The 18,574-nt window shown below is 38.4% G+C and overlaps 1 protein-coding gene across 6 annotated transcripts in view; it reads left to right on the top strand.

Annotated features, from left to right (window-relative positions):
* The window catches only part of ZNF106 (zinc finger protein 106), a 37,613-nt gene that overhangs the window by 1,503 nt on the left and 17,536 nt on the right, over positions 1-18,574 (top strand). For all 6 annotated transcript variants that reach the window (XR_002440704.1, XM_021403509.1, XM_021403510.1 and 3 more), the window contains 5 exons: positions 5,644-5,729; positions 6,480-6,541; positions 11,942-12,136; positions 14,307-16,385; positions 17,362-17,983. Coding sequence is in view for 5 of the 6 variants with exons in the window: in XM_021403509.1 (XP_021259184.1) it covers positions 5,676-5,729; positions 6,480-6,541; positions 11,942-12,136; positions 14,307-16,385; positions 17,362-17,983 (3,012 nt within the window). In the remaining variant the exon portion in view is untranslated. The remainder of the gene's footprint in view (positions 1-5,643; positions 5,730-6,479; positions 6,542-11,941; positions 12,137-14,306; positions 16,386-17,361; positions 17,984-18,574) is intronic.

The following is an 18,574-nucleotide window of genomic DNA, read 5'->3' as shown; positions in this document are numbered from 1 at the left end:
CTGACAACAGACTACTTCTATTAAAGACAAGTGTATTATTATTATTTTTTAGCCTTTGCTTGGCTTCAACTGAATTGTCAGTAAAAAGCAACTACATTTGCATCGCTGTGTATGTTCCAGCATTGGCTGATTTCTATATGAAAGTTTTTTGAATAGGTGGTCTGTTGTAGCACTCTCAATTCAAGCAAATAGTTGGTTTTGGCCAAACTATGTTAGTCTGTCACCTGAATCACTGTGACCAAATTTCAGGTAACATCTAGCCCACATGTCCAAAAATGTCACGTGTTTGAAGAGATGTCAATCAAGTGCATGTTAATCTACGCAGGGCTCCAATTTCTGTACAATACAAAGAATAACCACAATTACTGTAATATAAATGCATATCTAGATTGTCTACGAGAGTATTAAGAGGCCTAGATAAAACTAAGGCATTTTTTCCTATTAATTTTCCACTTTACCTTTTAAAGTTTGTAAGATATCTTGAGTCAAATTTAGATTGATAAAATTATTTTTAACATCTGACAGTTGTCTTTTGTGAACTCTGCCACCAGATGGTGTCCTAAGTTTTGAGATGTTACCTAATTCAGTGTGATGATATGAAAACAAGAGAACGTAATAAATTACAAAATTGCTTTTGTTTTATATTATGCATATTTTTTAAAAAAGTATTTCTAATTTACTGGGTAATGGGTTTTTCTCATCTGGTCCTAGACTATTTTACATTTTGATTCCAAATTAATGGAGCCCCCTATTACTCAGCACTGGGATGAAATGCCTGTGTTACGCAGGTGCGATAATTTAGAGAGAAGCCTGCTTTTCTGCTGCCTGATCATTGATGCCTGCCAGCTTAATCTTTGGGATCCTTAATTTGAATTTGCTTGGCACGAAAGCTCTGTATTCTGTCAAGTGACCTGACTACCTTGGTTTGAGTGCCTCAAATCACTCTCCAGTGGTTCTGAATACTCTGTGGTGACTGTATTAATAGAAAAAGCCCAGTGACTGACTAAATACTTTCCAGTGCACTCTCTATTGAACAGATCTTTCTTAGGACGTCTGAGTACGTAGTACGTGGACTTTCTAGGGAGTTACTTAGGGAGTCTCAGTTCCTTTGCCAAGGCCAGATGCCTGCTTCTGTGGAACTGCAGTAGGTGGATATATGATGCAGTCTGCTTTGGTTTGTTTTCTGAGCCTCTGTTCTTAATTTACAGTCTGTGACAGAAACACAGCTTGCATACCTGTCTAGGGTACTATGAGCTCAAAAACCTATGGGGGGGGGTGGGGAAATACACAAGTTGCTGAAATACCAACCACTTTATTTTGCACCTCTTTCTGTCATGCTTGTAAGGGCCTCTTTATCAAAGACTTCTTACAAAGTGTCGCAAGGTTATCAGAATAAGCTGACAGGACTTCTTTGGAAGTCACAGATACATCTAACTGAAGTAGGCTGCTTGTCTCTATTCTTGTGGATGGATCATTGTTTTGCTTCTTAATAAAACTTTGTTTCAGTCCTTAGCAAATAATGTTTGAGGCTCCTCTCCAAGAGGTGCTGGTAAGGGGCTCAGTGGGAGTACCCTGTCCAGTTTTGGACATAATTCTTTAAGAATGTTTTAGGCAATTTGGAAAGAGAAACTGGAATTTTAATAGGCTCAGAAAATGTGGAGTTTAAGGAAAACACCCAAAGAAACGGAGCTTGCATATGTCTAGAAAAGCTGTCTAGGTGTGTGGATGTTAGATCTCTGAAATGACGGCATACGATAGTCGTGCTGAACAGCTTTTCATTCACGTTAGTGCAGTGTGTATGTCCCTGTACCTGCCAGTGTGTAAAAAGCTCATGGTAAGTAAGATAGCAATAAGGTGTTTACTTTCTCTGGGAGCTGTTACCATCTCAGTTTACAGCAAGGAAAGCTTAGTTTCGTTATTAGGAAACTATTAGCATTTTTTATAGGAAATCGGAAAGACACAGTTTGATTGTGACTTAAGGTGTATATATTCTCCTGGTCTGTGGCCTGTTTGTAGCCTTGCTTGAAATAAAACCAGTCTTTAATAAAGGCTCCTGTTCATGCCAGGTATTCCTGTACATGTGCTGGTCTGTTTGTGTGAGGTGTCTATCTACAGTCTCCTTATCTCCAGCGTACCTTCCCCATATATTGTAAAAATCCAACATTACTTATGGGACAGCATACAAACAGTTCGTGCAGATGTCTTGTGGGTAGTTATCAAAGTCAGCTTCATTGCCTTGAGCAGGAACTTAACAGACTTTGATCCATGCAGTAACTCTTATCTTCTTCTGGTTCAGTGTTGGAATAGTTGATCGTTTGGCAGCATGGCTCTGATGTTTGCTGTGCGGTTGTGCCCAAGGGCAATGGTTCTGGGAAGGAAAGGTGGGTGCTTTATTCCACATAACTTCTACGTGAGGTGATGAAAATTGAGTGTAGGCCTGTCTTTGTGGCAGTGAATTACTTGGTTTTGTCCAGCAGTCTGACAGTGGTGCAAGAGCTTTGATACTGGGGGCAGCATGTAGTACAGGGAAGTGACTTTAACCATACACATTTTTCCCTAAGAAAATCTCTATTTCACTAGTTTTTAATAAATCATTGTTCAGTTACATTTTTTAATTGCTTTGTAGCATTGCTTTGTCTCAGCAGGTGGCTGTGGTATTCTCCAGGTTTTCCTGCAAGGACCAGGCCTCTCAGCAAATTAGCAAAACAAGTTTTCCAATAATCGAACTGCACATGGCCTAACCAAACAGTGGTTATTTAAGTGCCTTCCAGGGCCTGAGATGCACTTCCCTTCCTCTCTCTCCCAGGCCCAGAGACTTACCTCCAGGGCAGAAGGATCTTCTGCCCACCTCCTTCTATCAACCAACAAAAGGTTTCATGAAAGCACTTTGTGGTGTGCTGCATCTTTCCAGCCTGTCACTCCTCTCCTTGCCTGCGTCTGTGGCAGCTCTCATGTGTTCCTCTCGTGCAGCTCAACCGGGCTTGTGCAACCAGTTGCTGCAGGAGAGGTGTGTCCCTCTGAGGGGCTGAGGAACGTGTTGCTGCAGAGCATTCTGCTGTGCTGAACTTCCAGGCTTCCATTTTTGTCGAGGGCAGAGTATCCACTGCTATCTACGGTGTGTAGAGGGGCTGTTAGATGGGCCCCAGCACTGCTGCAGAGTTCTGGGCAGCTGGCATAACTGGCCTGCCCGCCCTGCTCTGTGGCTCGTGGCTTTATATAGTCACTGCCCAGCCACTGATCTGCAGCAGATTTAGCCTTGACATACATTTTTAATATATGTTATCCGGTGAGGATGAATAACTGTAGACAAATGGATGTTGTAGCAGGAAGTAGCCTAATGCCTTCTTTTCTTTGTAGGCTATTTATACTTGCAAGAAGCGTTCTCCACAAGCCCTAACAGACTTGCTGAAGTTAATTAAATCTGGATGCTGTTTCCAGGCTCTGGGCAGGTGCAGGCTGCGAGCAAATTGCATTTACATCACTGTTGTAAAATTTATCCACTTGCTTTAAAACAAACAAAATCCCCTACTGATTGGTAACATTCCCTCAAAATAGGAAGTTAGTGTAATACCTCATTTGTTTTAAAGGCTTTACATTTTGCTGTTGAGAAATGCTTCTTTTACATGATAGTGTAGAACCTACTCTTTACTTGCTGTTTTATTGTGTTCATTTTTGTACTAGCTCATTTTCCTCTTAGTGTCCCATGAGAGATAATTCTTTTCTGAGTATGCAGGTATTACGATTGAACAGATCAGTTGGTGTATGATGAGGGCAAATGCCATTGCTGAGTACATGGTTGAAGTGCTGTCTGGTTCTTATTAACGTTACGTAGTTAAGGAGAGAAAGCCTTGAATTTACGATTTTTTTTTAAATACTTGATGAAAGTTTTTAGAGTGAAATTAAAGTACTTTATTGAAGTGAGCCTTAGGTTTTCTAGAAGAATTTGTGAGAAAGGCAAGCATGAAAGGAAGTGGCTCATCTCCATGTAGATGCTAAGTCAAGAGGTGATCTGAAAATAGAAAGTGGATTTGTCCTCTTGCGACCATTGCATGTTCATTTTATGGCATCTACAAAATCACACTACTTCTGAGCCCTTGCTTCCAAGAGCTTCTCTCTATGGAGGTGAAAGCTTCACTTTTCATGGTGACGTCCAGTAGCATTTGAATCCTATTCGTATTTTTAGTACGCTGTCATAAGAAATGCCCTGTTGGTTGGGCAGTTAGTCTAAACTCTTCCTGTAATCGTGTATAGTTACTATACATTTTAATTAGTCAAAACAGGTGTGATGTTAGGTCTACTAGTGATAGATAGCTTTTTGATGTTATGTGCTAACCGGTATCAGGAAGTCACCATGCTTCACTGGCCTCTTTGTCCTGATTTAGGTCCCATGCTGCTGTCTTTCTCTTGTGCAGAATGAATTCCATGGGTACTTGAGTAATCTTAAGCAAGATCCTAAACATGTGTGTGATACTATTCCACTAAATGACAAAGAAGTGTTAGTGAAGAACACTGGGGAAATAGAGCATATTTTCATCCCAAAGGAAGCTATCAATCTGAAACTGGAGCAAGAATCAGCATCCTTTGCTTTTTGGGAGTAGATTCATGCTTTACATGCATGCTCTGTGTGACCTAGTTTGGCGCAATGTTCTGAATGATCTTGTGGACACTTTGTGAAAATAAATAGCTGTTACTTATGATTCCAGTACATCAGGTGCCCATGTGATAAAACTAGAGAATGTGTATTTAAACACCATTGAGAATTTCAAGAATGGCACCCTAGGAATGCTGGATAAATAACATAAGGTGATTGAATCTGCTGTTGTGTTTTAAACAGGTTTGTTTTGGTATGATAATGAATTTATTTAGGGATGAAACTGCTTTATTTGCCTAAAGATTATCTCAGTTGCCTTCCCTTTATGCTGGACAGATGCTGATGCATGCATTAACTAAGTGTATGTCCAAATCCAGGGGAAAGGAGTTATTTGTCCAAAATCCACGTTTTGGAACTAGATGGATATGATTTTCCTTATTTTGTTGTTGGACAGCAGCACTGAATGTCAGAGCTGCTTTAACTCTGTGCAGACTGGACTCAGTGTAAGTACAAGAGCTGCTCAGCTGTGCTCACAGCTTCTCTCAGTACCAGATTGTGTGGGTACAGTGTCCCAGAAACAGAAAGTAGATGGTGAACAATTGGAATTAGGGTACTATAGGGTAAGCTGTGCAGATGAGCTGTTGAAGGCTTTTGCCAGTTAAATTTGATGATATTAGCCAAATTAGCTCTGAAGCTGACTGATGTAAAATAACAAAGCTTGAAACGAAGTGTCTTTTTGTGTGGAGACAGAAAAATGCACAGCAGCATTAATCAGATTTTTGTTAATCTGATTTGAGTAGCTGAGAGCAATCCTATGGGTCTTAGTAGAATGAGTGCTGTATCTTGGAGGACAAGGAAAAAAAATGAAGGAAAGGGAAAGCTATTTTTTATTAACAGCTTTTTAGAGGACTATTCAAAACTGCATGAGAGAGCTCTTTAAGGAATTCTACACAGTTGTTTTCATGAGTAATAACTTTTATTTTTACTTTCCTTACCAAAATAAATCAATGAAGAAAAAAAAATCTGAATGTTTGTTCTTAAATTACTTGCAGGTATGGGATAAGATCTATCTGGAGTAGTAAGCATGGTTCGAGAACGAAAATGCATATTGTGTCACATTGTATACAGCTCAAAAAAGGTAAATAATTCATACTTAGTTTACACCTAACATCAGTAGGTACTAATATTACATGTATGTGAGAAGTACTACCATTTTAAAACTGTGAGAACTCTGAGAACCTTTTTCTTGTATCAGGAGTGTATTGATCTAGATCTGTCACAAACCAAATGGTATATTTACATGTGCTTTAGAGCATCTTTCTTGAAATGAGCTATGCAATATCCTTGATTCTGAATACCAAAAAATATTGAGGTTTTCAGGGTATTTTTTTATATTGCTATATAAGGATAACAGAGTGAACTGCTCAAAACCCCGTTCAGCTATAAATTGTGCTGCATTAAGACTCTTGGTTTTTTGTTTTTTTTTTTTTACCTTTTGGATTTCTATCTTGTTTCTATATGATGAGAATGAGGAATCGCACAGCACATATTTTCATTAATGGTGCCAGTTAGTGCGCATCTTTTTACTGGATATCATGCAAAGCCTGCACTGAAACAGTGTTTTTTTAAATTTAAATGTTTTTGCTTAGCCACCTGCCACAAGACTATTGTGTGAATGCCAACGTAATAATTCACACAACTTGTGAGTGTTGGAGACATTGCTTTCCCTTTGCAGATGTGAATTCAAGGGCAGAGGAGGATAATGATTAGTGTCTGTTCATTGAAGATTTCCAAATATTTCTGCTCAAAAGCCAAGAGAAGGTGAAATCTTTGGAACTGCTTGCTTTCTTTCTGTGACCAATTCTACTTTTCTTTTCCTCTGTTGAAGGAGATGGAAGAACACATGAGGAGCATGCTTCACCACAGAGAACTCGAAAACCTGAAAGGAAGGTATGAGACCATAGTAAATCTTGCCTCTCTGTGCAGTTTGTTATTTTCAAGGATGGCTAATATACTATTTCACAAACAAGCTGAATTGCACGATTTATTTTTGGCATGGTTTGTGATAAAGCTGGCAGTGACCATGTTCTCTGAGTACCTAAAACTCAGGAGGCTTGTTAACTGAAGCAAATGATGTGGGAAAAATAAAATGAAAGATAAAATAAAAACAGTGGGTTTTTTTAGTTGTTGGCAGCTTTCTGTTTGGTTTCTTGGAAGTACTGGAATTCTGCCTTTGGTTGAATTATGAACACCATTATTTTCCTTTTAAAATAATCTTTATAAGTTTTCAGTTATTAACCTTTTCAACCTCTGTGGGATATCTGACATCTTGGATGTACATGCACCTGTGCTTGAGTGTCAGCCTTGTCCTCCGCCTCTCTGGTCCGGCTGTTTGGCTGTGGGAGCTAACCAGGGTGGATGATAGTTTCCATGGCTTTAATTATAATCTCTGGAAAGCGGAAGGAGGTATGGGGTATTCAAATGCCATCCTGATAATATGGGAACCGGATGCAATCAGAGTGCACTTGCAAGTTCTTTTAATTTTGTATGGTCTTTGAGGTAGGCAGAGAGATCAGGTGGTCTACACTTGATTATAAACTAGTCAAGTATTTGTCTTGCACCACAAACTTCATATGAAAGTTGCATATCTGTGTTAAACAACTTCTAAAGGACTAAGAAGTTATTTTCTTTCAACTCCTAGGTGTGGGAGATCACTTTTATTAGTACATCTATTTTACATCCAAGGAAGATAAATGGTAGACAGCTACCGTTTGCATATTACTTCTCAGTTAATGTAGCTTTTGTTCTCTTTTTTTTTTTTTGTGTAGAAGGAGAGCAGCTGCTGCGGCTCCAGGCTTTTTTTTGAAAAAGAAGTTTAAATATCAAACATAGACACACTGAAACTAAGATTCTGATTCTAATGCCAACACGGTTAATTTTTGCCAGTTTAGAATTCTATTCATACTCTTAAACTGCTTTGTTTTATAATACTTCAAGACTAGAGAAAATTAGAAATTTATTTCTCTTAAGCAACACTTTCATGTGCAAAGCATACGTGTAACTGCAAAAAAGCGTCCATGTTTGAGTGCAAGTTTGCATTACATACAGGCTGCAGCTGAATACATTCGCTTGTGCCAGCTGCGTAGTATTTTATGTTGTGTACAGTTGTAAATTATTGCTGTAGTTTTGTCTAAAATGGCAACCTAATGTGTTACTAATACAAGTCCTCTGGAAAATCTTTAGAATATGAGTATGCCCACTTATGTCTGCTAACAATAGTTGCAATAAAATTAAAAAAAAAAAAAAAAAGCTCTTATTGTAGGACACCAAATGCATTGCAGGTCATCCCACTTCTAACCTGTTTTATAGTCTGCAGTGAGTTCCTGTTGTGTTGTCTCTGATGCACCAAGGCTGCAGCTAGGATTTGAGCTCTATTATGCTTACTGCTTTATAAATTTTGTGCTGTATAGATGAAAAGATACTGTTTACCTCAAACTGTGTATTAACTGGCAGCAAATAACCTCTGTTGCCCAGTTTCTACTTCCATCTGATATTTGATTAATTTGTCTGAAGCTTCAATTTTTATTAGGTCACATTGAGAAGGTGTATGTAAGCAGCCTCTTGGCAGCAGTTTCTTCTTTCAAATAAAAATTACTTTGGATTAAAGATGGAGAGCATTAAAAAAAAAAAAGAATCCTTACTTTCCACTGCCTTTTGTTGCTGCAGTTGCTATCCCTTGCTCAGACTTGTGTTTTTGCTTTTTTTTCTCCTTCTGAGTTCTGCTACTTATTTAGAAATAAATAATAATAATAAAAACCCCAGGTCATCCTGGTTTCATCTCTACTATGCCCCGCACAACTGACCTTGTGAGCTATGAACGTTCTGAAAACGTGCCTGGGATCAAGCACATCGTAGTATTTGATATCTGTCTGCTGAGACTGAAAAGAATTTGTTCTGTTACTGAACAGCTGGGAAGTGGTTGCTCAGAAACCAGAATGCCTTCAGCACTAGAAGTTTATTTAGGGCTTCTGGTCAGCTAACTTGCAGAGCATTTCTATTCTAGACCTTCTTCTGGTAGTAATTCTGAGATTGAAGTGGCTTGAAGGACAGAAAAGTGATAAGCTTAAAATGTATTGTAATGTATTTTAGCGTCTCATTTCTTGCCTTGTTAGTCAGTATTTTTCTAATTTATGACTCCTACAGGTAACACAAATTTTTAGAAATCACATGTTATAGAAGTCCACAGTAGCCTGTCAGTGGTCTGATGATTCTCAGCTTTCTATTTCCTTAAGACTGGAATTAAATTAAACTTACTTTTAATCAGTGTTATTTTTTCAGAGTAGAAATATAAGGTAATGTTAATTTAACTGTGTACATCATTTATTTTAGAAGAATGCATAGAAGGTATTTGTTCTCAAGAAGAATTTATGGACTTCACTTTTTACTGTGCAGTATCATCCTCGTTCTCTTCCTCATGCTTTTCCTCCTTCCTTCCATTTCAGTTTAGCAGAAGTCTTTTAGGAGTTTTGTAAATCAAACATTGTAAAGCAAGATGGGTTCTAAGTTGAAAATGCAAAATGCAAGCAACAGCCTCATAAGGGAGTTTGCATTGTGTGACACAAGATGGTATCATTAAAAGAATATTATATCAACGTTTACTGCCTTCAAATTTAACATCCGGCTAGAAGTTACGTTTTAGACTTCCCCTCTGAAAGGCAGAGGAGGTAAATGAGATGCACATATTGGTTTGTGCTTTTCTTCTTTTAAATTTAATTTGGTATCTCAGGGACTAGAACAGCTTTCTTGACCTTCTTAAGGCTCTTTTTCTTGAAGTCTTATTCCCTGTGATATGTTAGGGGAATTGGATGGCAAGTAGAAAGCTTTAGCGAACTTTATTTTTGTAATTGAAAATTAAATAATACTTTTGTATGGGGGACACGGTCTGCCATCTGAAGTATGCATCCATAAAATAAAGCTCTTGGATGCTGTCATACTGAGAATACGCTTTTCCTGTTTATTTCAAACTGCTTTTCGCCTCCTCCTTAAAGAACTGAGACTGTGTGGCGTTTCAGGTGAACTGAAGCCCTGACTTGTAAGGTAGGGAAATATACATGCGGTGGGAATGTGCCCAATTCTGGCTGATATTAGTAGGAATAGGGTAGTGAAAGAGGTGATAGAAATCAAATATCCCTTTAGCATAACTATTCAAGCTCCCAGGCAATCGTCTTGAATTCAAGTAGTTGTCCATGTAGGGAAGGAGGTGTGAGGGGTTTTTTGTGTTTGTTCCTTCTCCTCTGGGTTCTTACAAATTAACATCAGGACAGAGTTCTAATCCTTACCTACTCGAGTCTTTTCATTCCAGACTGTCAAGAGGTCTAAGAGCCACAGCTTAGTAACTAGTCATGCAAGTTACATGTCATAGAAGCAAGTTCTTTGTCTGTAGCTCAGCTGTGAACTCATTGGCCGTGTCTAAATTCAGTAGAAACATTACATGCATATAGTCAGTCTGTAAGTGAGAGTGATAGAAGTTCTATGTGAGAATAGAAATGTGGGTCCTATGAAGGATTTGGAGTGTTCACTACAGTGTAATTAGTATCCGTGATGTATGTTTCATGTTGAAGTGTCCTTGTCATGTAAATGTGATGTTATAGAGACAGAGCACTTTTTTCAGCAAGATGCTTCTATCTACAGTTTGCCTTAAGACTTGTAGTTGGGCCATTAATGGGCGTGAAGAGTGTTCTTCCAATGTGTTAGTAAAATTCACTGATTGTATTTTGTTTATTTATGGGGCTAGTAAAACAGCCTGAGTATAAATATAGAATCTGTGCTTTGACTGCTTATTAGTGTGAAGTGAGCAAAATGAAGTACACCTTTCTCCAGAAAACACAGACTGTATTTGTAAGCTACTGATTTCGTAAATGAAATGTATCCAAATATTTCATCTGAAATGAAATATGAAGAGCGTAATTATATGAATTCATCTACTTAACCGCCTGTGGCTGTGCCCGAATGATTTAATTGCTTAGACTTCTCAACTACATTAGGAAGAAAAATTTCTAGGAAAAATAAAGTATTGCTTTTAGTAGTTCGCTGCTGATGCTCCATTAAGCACTCCACTTAAGGATGCTGGCTTGGTATTTTGAGTGAAGGTGCATCTTGTGATCTGTTTCTCATTTTACTTTTAACTTTTTTTCTAAAAACTGAGGATTCATGTTTGACCTTTTCCTTTATGGATTGCAGTTTCTTGACCACAGTTGTGAACTGTGCTGGTAAAATAATGCTACTGTTACAAGACTTCAGTCTCGAGTGTGCCATGCAGTTAGGTAGATTTGCTTGTATTAATTAAATGTCAGAATAGTAGGAAGCATTGTGGAAGCAGGCAGTGAGTCCTGACTTGTTCCTACTGAACTGTTTGCAGTGGACTATACTTATTCATGTTTTTCTGTCTTTTTTTTTTTTTAACTGATGAACATACTTTCCTTGTTTAGGTTATTATTAAATACCTATTTTCTTAACAGTGGAGTTTCTGTTGGATTTGTCAGGAGAACAAATAAGGTATTTTTAGAAATACTTTATTAAAAAAAAAGGAAAAAAAAATTGTAACCTTAGTCCAGTATTCACTGAAACATGAGTGAAGCCATTTGTCTGCCACAGCTGTCAACTTCCTCCAGCTGAAATAATTACTGTATTTTTTAAGATATGTCCTCTAAAGTGGAAAGCAGACCTCATGCACATTTGAACCAAATAAAGTACAGTGAACTGAAGACACCCTCCCATTGCTTGCTGTGCTGTGGAGTCTTTAGATTCCAGGCAGCGGTCTCAGCTGTCCCAGTTTAGGTCATGCTGTAGTAGGATTGGCTGTATCCATGTACTGCCTCCTCCCTTTTCTAAATTTCACTGGGGGAAGGCTCAAGGCGAAGATTAAATGTAGAAGCTGTCACTAGGCTTCCCCAGTGCAGCTGGCACCATGGAAGGGCTTCAGAGCAGCTCCTGCTAGCTCTGTAAGCCTTCCATTCTGCCTCCTCGCTCACTATGTTTCCTCTGAAAAGATTTTGAGTACAACAATTCAAGACGAATTCCTCCTCCTGATTAATGCATCTCTATTACCAAGTCTTTTACCTCTTGATTGTTGGAAAAAAATCTTCTAAAAACTTACCATCAAAAAACCAGACATTGAATGAAAAAGCCAGGGAATTCAAGTAACTTAAACATACTGAACAAAACCTAGTAGCCTTGAACACAAGCCATCGACTAAAGACAAGCACATTCAGAGGAAACAAAGTAAGACCAGAGATAATCCACCATGCCTGTTGGCAGAACTGAAAGCCCACCCTCTGCCTCTCTTCCTAGGGACAGCAACCATGAGTGCCAGGTGTGCAGGGTGACGGTGGTGGGCTTGTCAGCGTATGCCAAGCACATCTCCAGCCAGCTACACAAAGACAATGTTGATGCCCATGATAAAGCGGAAGAGAAAGAGGAGGCAGAAGAAGAATACCTTGACAAAGAACTCATTCAACTAATCAAACAAAGGAAGGAACGGAACCGGTGAGTTTTCCTTTCTTTGCTTAGTTGTAACATCATAAGAGTGTTTTTAGCACAGTTGTAATTTGCTCCTAAGGACTGGGTGCTCATGAAATGTAAACTGTATGCAGTCAGTATGCTTGTTACAAGAACAATCCAGGAAAACTAAGTGGAGACTGTAGTTTTCAATATGTAAACATGATTCTGCTAAATGTATGTCTTCTGTAGGTCTACTATTTGTAGGGAATTACAGCTATTCTCCATTGTAGATTAAAAAAGAAAAAAGTTATGGTGTAGCGTTCAAGTCCATAATGTGAAATCTTGTGCTTTGAGAGTCTTAATGCTGTTATTTTAACATGTGATATTCGTTTTAACTGAAGGGCTTAATAAATGTGATACTAGTGCTATTATTGTTTTCGGTGTGATGGGAGGATGGTTCTGCAGTAACCCAGCCTTTTCAGAACTGTTGGTGAACATGCTTTGTTTAAAACCTTTGGTTTTTTTTAAATGAATTGGATTGTTCTGTTAATGTCACACTAGAATCCCATAATCCGTGAATGAAGTTTCTTACTTGTTTTATCTTGCTGTTTATCATCAGCTAAAGATAATTCTTGTGACTCACTGTGAAATAGAAGGCTGCGGAGAGTAGCAAATGCTTTGCTACTTGCTACTATCTTGCATGTGACTCTGCAAGTGTGCGTTGCTAATGTGATGTTCCAATTGGGAGTTTATTGTTTCAATACATTTACGACATGATGGTGGTACTAAAGGGCCGTACGATTTTTGAAAGAAGCTCTTGCTTGCTACTGGAAAATTCAATTAGTGCCTTGAAATGCGTGAATGTAGTTATTGTTTAGTCTTGAATCTGTTTCAGAGTACTGGAGTGTCTCTGTTCTGCGTGGTGGTCATATTTTCATAGTAGTTGACGTAGGTAGTAACATACTCATTTTTCTTCGTTCTGTGGTGAAAGTGCTGTTAGTACAGTGCTATTCTGAGACAACTAAAATCTTATAAAATCTCTCTGGATACAGATTTGGAAAAAAAAAATCTACACGGATAAAGTTACAGCAAAACTGTTTCCATTCGATCATAGTCTAGTTGAGCCAGCTCCTAGAACTAAAGGTATCACTGAGACATCATTTATTTTGATTTCAAGTCTTAAAGCTCAGTTTAGCTTTATGGTAACCCATTTCCCACTAGACATTATTTATTTGCACTTCTTTTAGCAAAACTGGAATGTGTTGAAATCTTAAAAGGTGGTACAATATAAATTTCAATTTACTCACATCAATTGTTTTTTTAGCATAGAGTGGTATGAAAGCCTCCTGTCTTGCTTGTCCAGGAACTTAGGGTGCATTTATTTCTGTAATCAGTTTTTGGCAATAAAAACTTTTATTAAGCACTCTGTATTTTGTAGAATAAATACTTAATATATTTAGAGTGCTGACTCTGGGAATAGCTGCCCGTGTTAAGGTAGCATTTATCTTTAAATGTACATGTGATAATTTACCACATGTTCTTGACAGACTGCCAAGCACAAGTAATATCCAAAGGGCAGTAGATAGTGCTTCTCGGAGGCCCTCACAGACTTGTCATTGCATGCTGTGAACTCTTGGTTTGTTGTTTAAAACAAGACAAAATAGGTTTTTGTATCTGAGGCATGGTTTCTGTGAATGTTCTGTATCTGTGTTTTAACATAAGCTTTATAAACTGAGACATGATCTCAGTTGTTTTCTGTATTAAATAGAATAACTGCTTTTCTCAGTAGTTTCTAATTTTCCTTCTATTTTGTATCAATTCACTCTAGTTATGCTGTCTAGTACCCACAGAGTAGTCTTCAGGGAAAAAAGAAATCTGACTACTTATTAATTTTTTTCCTACCAAGAGTACTCAAATTGCAAAGTGTGCAACAAAAATAAGCTTTCTGACAGCTCTCCTTGAACTATCCGTGCATCGTATCAGTTGTTCTTGTAAGAGCAAATTTGAAATACAAGGTTTAAGTAAAGGCACAACGCTAGAGTTGAAAGTCAAACGCTATAGAACCTTGAATGATAAAGTAGCTAAGTAAGTTGTCTCCATTTCTTCTTAAATAAAACATTTTATTCACAGTGCAAGCTAAATGGACGGAACTTGTATTCTGTTGTATTTCAGTGGAATAGCATCAGAATTTATTTTTTTCTAAATTGTCTTGTAGGCAAGTTGAACCATGCTGTGCAAACCAAGAAATAGAATGTGATGATAGGAGATCACAGAGGAGGCGAGAAGAAAGAGCTACATACAAAGAAAGAGAAGCTTATGATCAGTCATCATGGCATCATCATAATGCATCACAGAGGGACTGGAAATGGGAAAAGGATGATTACATTAATTCTAGACAAGGCAAATTTTCACACTCCCAGAGGAACCTTAATATAAATAGGCATCCAGGTGGCCCAAGGGGACGCTCTGGGTGGCACCAAAATGTTTCAGGGAGCTCTTCAAGTTGGCACAACTATGGGAATTCTGGAATTGTTTGGCATCCCAATGGGCGAGGAGGAGGAGGAGGAACATCAAATTGGCATCACGGTGCCAGGGGGAGGAATTCTACTTGGCACGCAGAAGGAACAGGTAATTTTTCTAGCTGGAATTGCAAGAGTTATGGAGGAAACTGGAAGTCTAGTTCTCATGGTGCAAATAGCTGGAATTTCGGAAGCTCTGGAGATACATATTCATTAGATCCAGCTAAATATAATAAGGAAAGATATACGTGGCAGTGGCAGGAGAAAGACATCACTGATGTTCTTCCTTACAGAGATCGAAATAATAGGAGTGACTCATTTGATTTTACTAGTGATAAACTTCCTTCTGAGGGGGCACTGGATTTTGGTACTTCTAAGCAACCAGAAAGCAAAGCTTCAAGAAACAGTGGAAAAAGTGGGAGCCCCTCTAGAGATAAAATACATCGCTGGACTCCCTACCCATCCCAGAAATCTACAGAGCAGCAGTCATGGTTTGAAGATGTTTCTAAAGCTACAGATAAAATGGATTCTGTATTTTTGCCTCTTACTGAGTCATCAGTAAAAGGAAAAACTTGTGAAGCCATTGCTAGCCTCCCAAAACATAAAAAGAGGGAAGCATCTTCCCGTTCTAACGTAACTCTAGATTACCCTGATTCCAGTGGTGAAAAGCCTGACAAAGATGATGGCAGAAGTAGTAGGATGCCATCGCTGAAATCCCCTCTTCTAAATATCACGGACATGACTTCCCAAAAGCAAGACACAAAAAGTCTGTTAAAAAATGTCAAGTTGATGTTATCCTCACCTAGTAGCAAAGGGCAGTACCATTTGAGAGCACTGAATCTGGAAACTAACAGTTTACCTTCTTATTCATCAAAGCTGCATGGTGCATGTGCTGGTAACGTACAAGGCAACAACAAAGACACACTTAGCAGTAATCCTGGGGAGCCTGTTAATAACTTAGGTGAAGCAGAACAAAAACCCAAAGATGTTCAGTCCAACCATTCCTTGCAAGATACTCCCTTAAACTCTTGCAAGAATACAAGCGATCAGAATATGGAAGAAGCTGGGAAAGCATCACCAGAGAGCAAGTTCAGACTAGATTCATTAGAAGATGTGAGTGACGATGAGTTAACAGGGAGCGAGAAGGCAGAAATAAGAGTTGAAAAACTGAGTCCTTCTGTTAGTTCTTGTTTACCCTGTGACACTCCAGAAGGTAAACTTGCTGCCTCTGAAAAGGATGTTGATGAAAAGCCATCTGCTTCAAGCATTGCATCTGCTGATCTGAAAGATTCTGCATTTCAGATGGAATCCACAGTTTCTCCATCAGACAGTCAGGACCACTTGCACGTGGGTTTGAAAACCCCCTCATGTGAAAGAGAAGTGAATGAGGAGCATGTCAAGTCACGTGATCACTTTGAAATGGAAGGTTTTGAAAATCCTTCAGACCATGAGCTGCAGAAAGGAGGAAGTCAATCACTAGGCCTTCTTCTTCCTGATTTAAGTAAACTTGGCCTCCCTGCCTCTCTGCAAAGAGACCTGACACGACATATTAGTTTGAAGAGCAAAGTGGGAATACATCTTCCAGAGCCCAATCTGAATAACGCACGGCGCATTCGGAATGTGAGTGGCCATCGGAGAAGTGAGACTGAGAAAGAGTCGGGGCTTAAACCCACCCTCAGGCAGATTCTTAGTGCTTCCCGGCGAAATGTAAACTGGGATCAAGTCATCCAGCAGGTATCCAAGAAAAAACAGGAACTTGGCAAAGGTTTACCAAGGTTGGTAGCTTTCAAGTGTAACTATGGGTGTGTTTGTTTAAGGGAGAATCTTAAGAGATCCCCCTCAAATCTTAAGAGAATTCCAGAATGCTAAAAGGAGGACTTTGGGATGAAGCATTTTGATACAACCATCTTTTTTCATGTACAAGTACTTGGAATTTTTTTAATTTGCTTCTGTGGAAGTCTGTCCACAAATAAGTAACAGTAGTTCGCTGCTCAGAACAGATTCTGATCAGCACACAGTAATTGCTTAATACCCGAATATGGGCACTAGCAACACATTTGCATTTCAGGTTCTAGTAAATGGAAATATGTTAAAAAAAAAAACAAAAAAAACAATGAGGATGTAAACAGCAATGTTGCAATTACTTCATGTACTCAGGACTACAAGAAATGCTTGCATTGTTGCAGACAGAATGAATGTTCCCTTTTCAAATGTTAATCTGTTTTAATCTGATAAGCAGTTTGTGTTTAGAGTGACTGTAAAATATTTCATGCTTTAAGCTTCTTATAGGGACTAAAGGTTTTGCAGCCTTTTGAAAATACAAAATCTTTGCTTGTTCCAAACTGGATTACAGGTAGCTCTGAAAATGATCAGTTTTGCTTCTGTTTGAAATCTTGCTTCAGAATTGAGCTTTATAAGACACTGAGAAGCAAGGGTAATAGCTTTAACGTTGCTTGAGTAATGAACACATCTTCTGGATGATATTCAAATTTTTAGAGTCCCTAAAAGCTGATTAAGATTTTTTCATGATTTGGAAATTGTGCTGTCAGTTCTTAGAAACAAAATATGATTTTGTGATACGCAGAAGATATTGTTTTGCTACACGAGACAGAAAATGCAGAATGCCAGCTTAATGAGTTGCTAATCTTTTAAAACAGTATGTGCAGCTAGGAAAGGCGTAGTCTTTTTTTTTTTTTTTTTTGGATTCAGATGGTTTGTTACATGTGTATTTTTTTTTTTATCTTGTTAAAGGTTTGGTATAGAAATGGTGCCTCTCGTTCAAAATGATCAAGAGAGTCTAGAACTCAGTGAAGAATCTGATCTGGCTACTCTGGAAGGATTCCAGTGGGAAGGGATTTCGTTAACAGTGCCTGGGTCAGCCAGAAAACGTAGCTTTTCTGAAAGCAGTGTCATTGCAGACAGACACCCTTCTGCTTACAGCTTTTTTAGTGAACAACACAAAGCAAAAGAATGTGAGGAAAGGCAAATAGTTGCAGCCAGACACTTACATGATATAACATCTGGATACGAGGCAAGTGTTGACACTGAAGCTGACTTGAAACAGGAGGCCTCTTCTCTTTCTTTGTCACCATTTGTATCTGAAAGAACTAAGACCACTGGAAGGAAACACAGCCTACAGGCTACTTCTGAGGTCACAGGCCTCACAAAAGCAGAGCAGGAGAGTCTAGATAAGAGAACACCTCTTCTTGAAAAACAGAATGTGTTAGAAATCTCAGAAGAAAATCCTCTGGCCTCAAGTGATGTACTTCTTGCAGTGTCTAATAACATAGATGCAGCTACAGACAGTAGCTACACTTCTGGTACTGAGCAAAATGACAGCCAAGGAATTGGAAAGAAACGAAGAGCAACGGGAGTAAGTGTACAATTTTGTGCAGTTTTGGTGTGCTAAAAATGTTATTTCCCTATCAGCGGTTATGACCACTTTAGAATGATCTCTGTAAGGATGACTTTCTCTTTGTTTTATTGCCTTGTATGATAATAGGCTTATTTTGCTTATTTGACTGAATTTTATTTAAAAATAGAGTCAGCTTCTGCTTTTCTCGCACAAGACTTTTTGCTTAATCTTTTTTTATTAGTAGGAACTACAAATGCTCTTTAGTTTTGATTTAGTGACAAGAGTGCTAGTAAACAAGATGTTAAAATATTTTCCTGAAAGTAGTTAGTGTTACAGTGCGGATCTTGGTGTTCTAAAACTGAAATGAAAGCCGAACTGTAGTAGACATTTGTTTTCTTTGACGTTTTAGGTTTTATGGTCAAGCAAGGAAAAACAATCCTCTTCACAAAACAAAACAGTTAAAATAAGGTAGAAAAAGATTGAAGATGATAGCCTGTCTGTCTCTAAGCCAGAAATTTCTCCTGGTGAATTTGTGTAATTGCCTTGTCTTAGTCTTACAAAAAGTTTAAAAAAAAAAAAAAAGCTTCTGATCAAATTAATCAGAATGGA

The sequence above is a fragment of the Numida meleagris genome, chromosome 6 (genome assembly GCF_002078875.1).
Source record: "Numida meleagris isolate 19003 breed g44 Domestic line chromosome 6, NumMel1.0, whole genome shotgun sequence".
Lineage (NCBI taxonomy): Eukaryota > Metazoa > Chordata > Aves > Galliformes > Numididae > Numida > Numida meleagris.
Note: the sequence above shows the minus strand (reverse complement) of the source record. Positions and strands in the feature narration are given on the sequence as shown.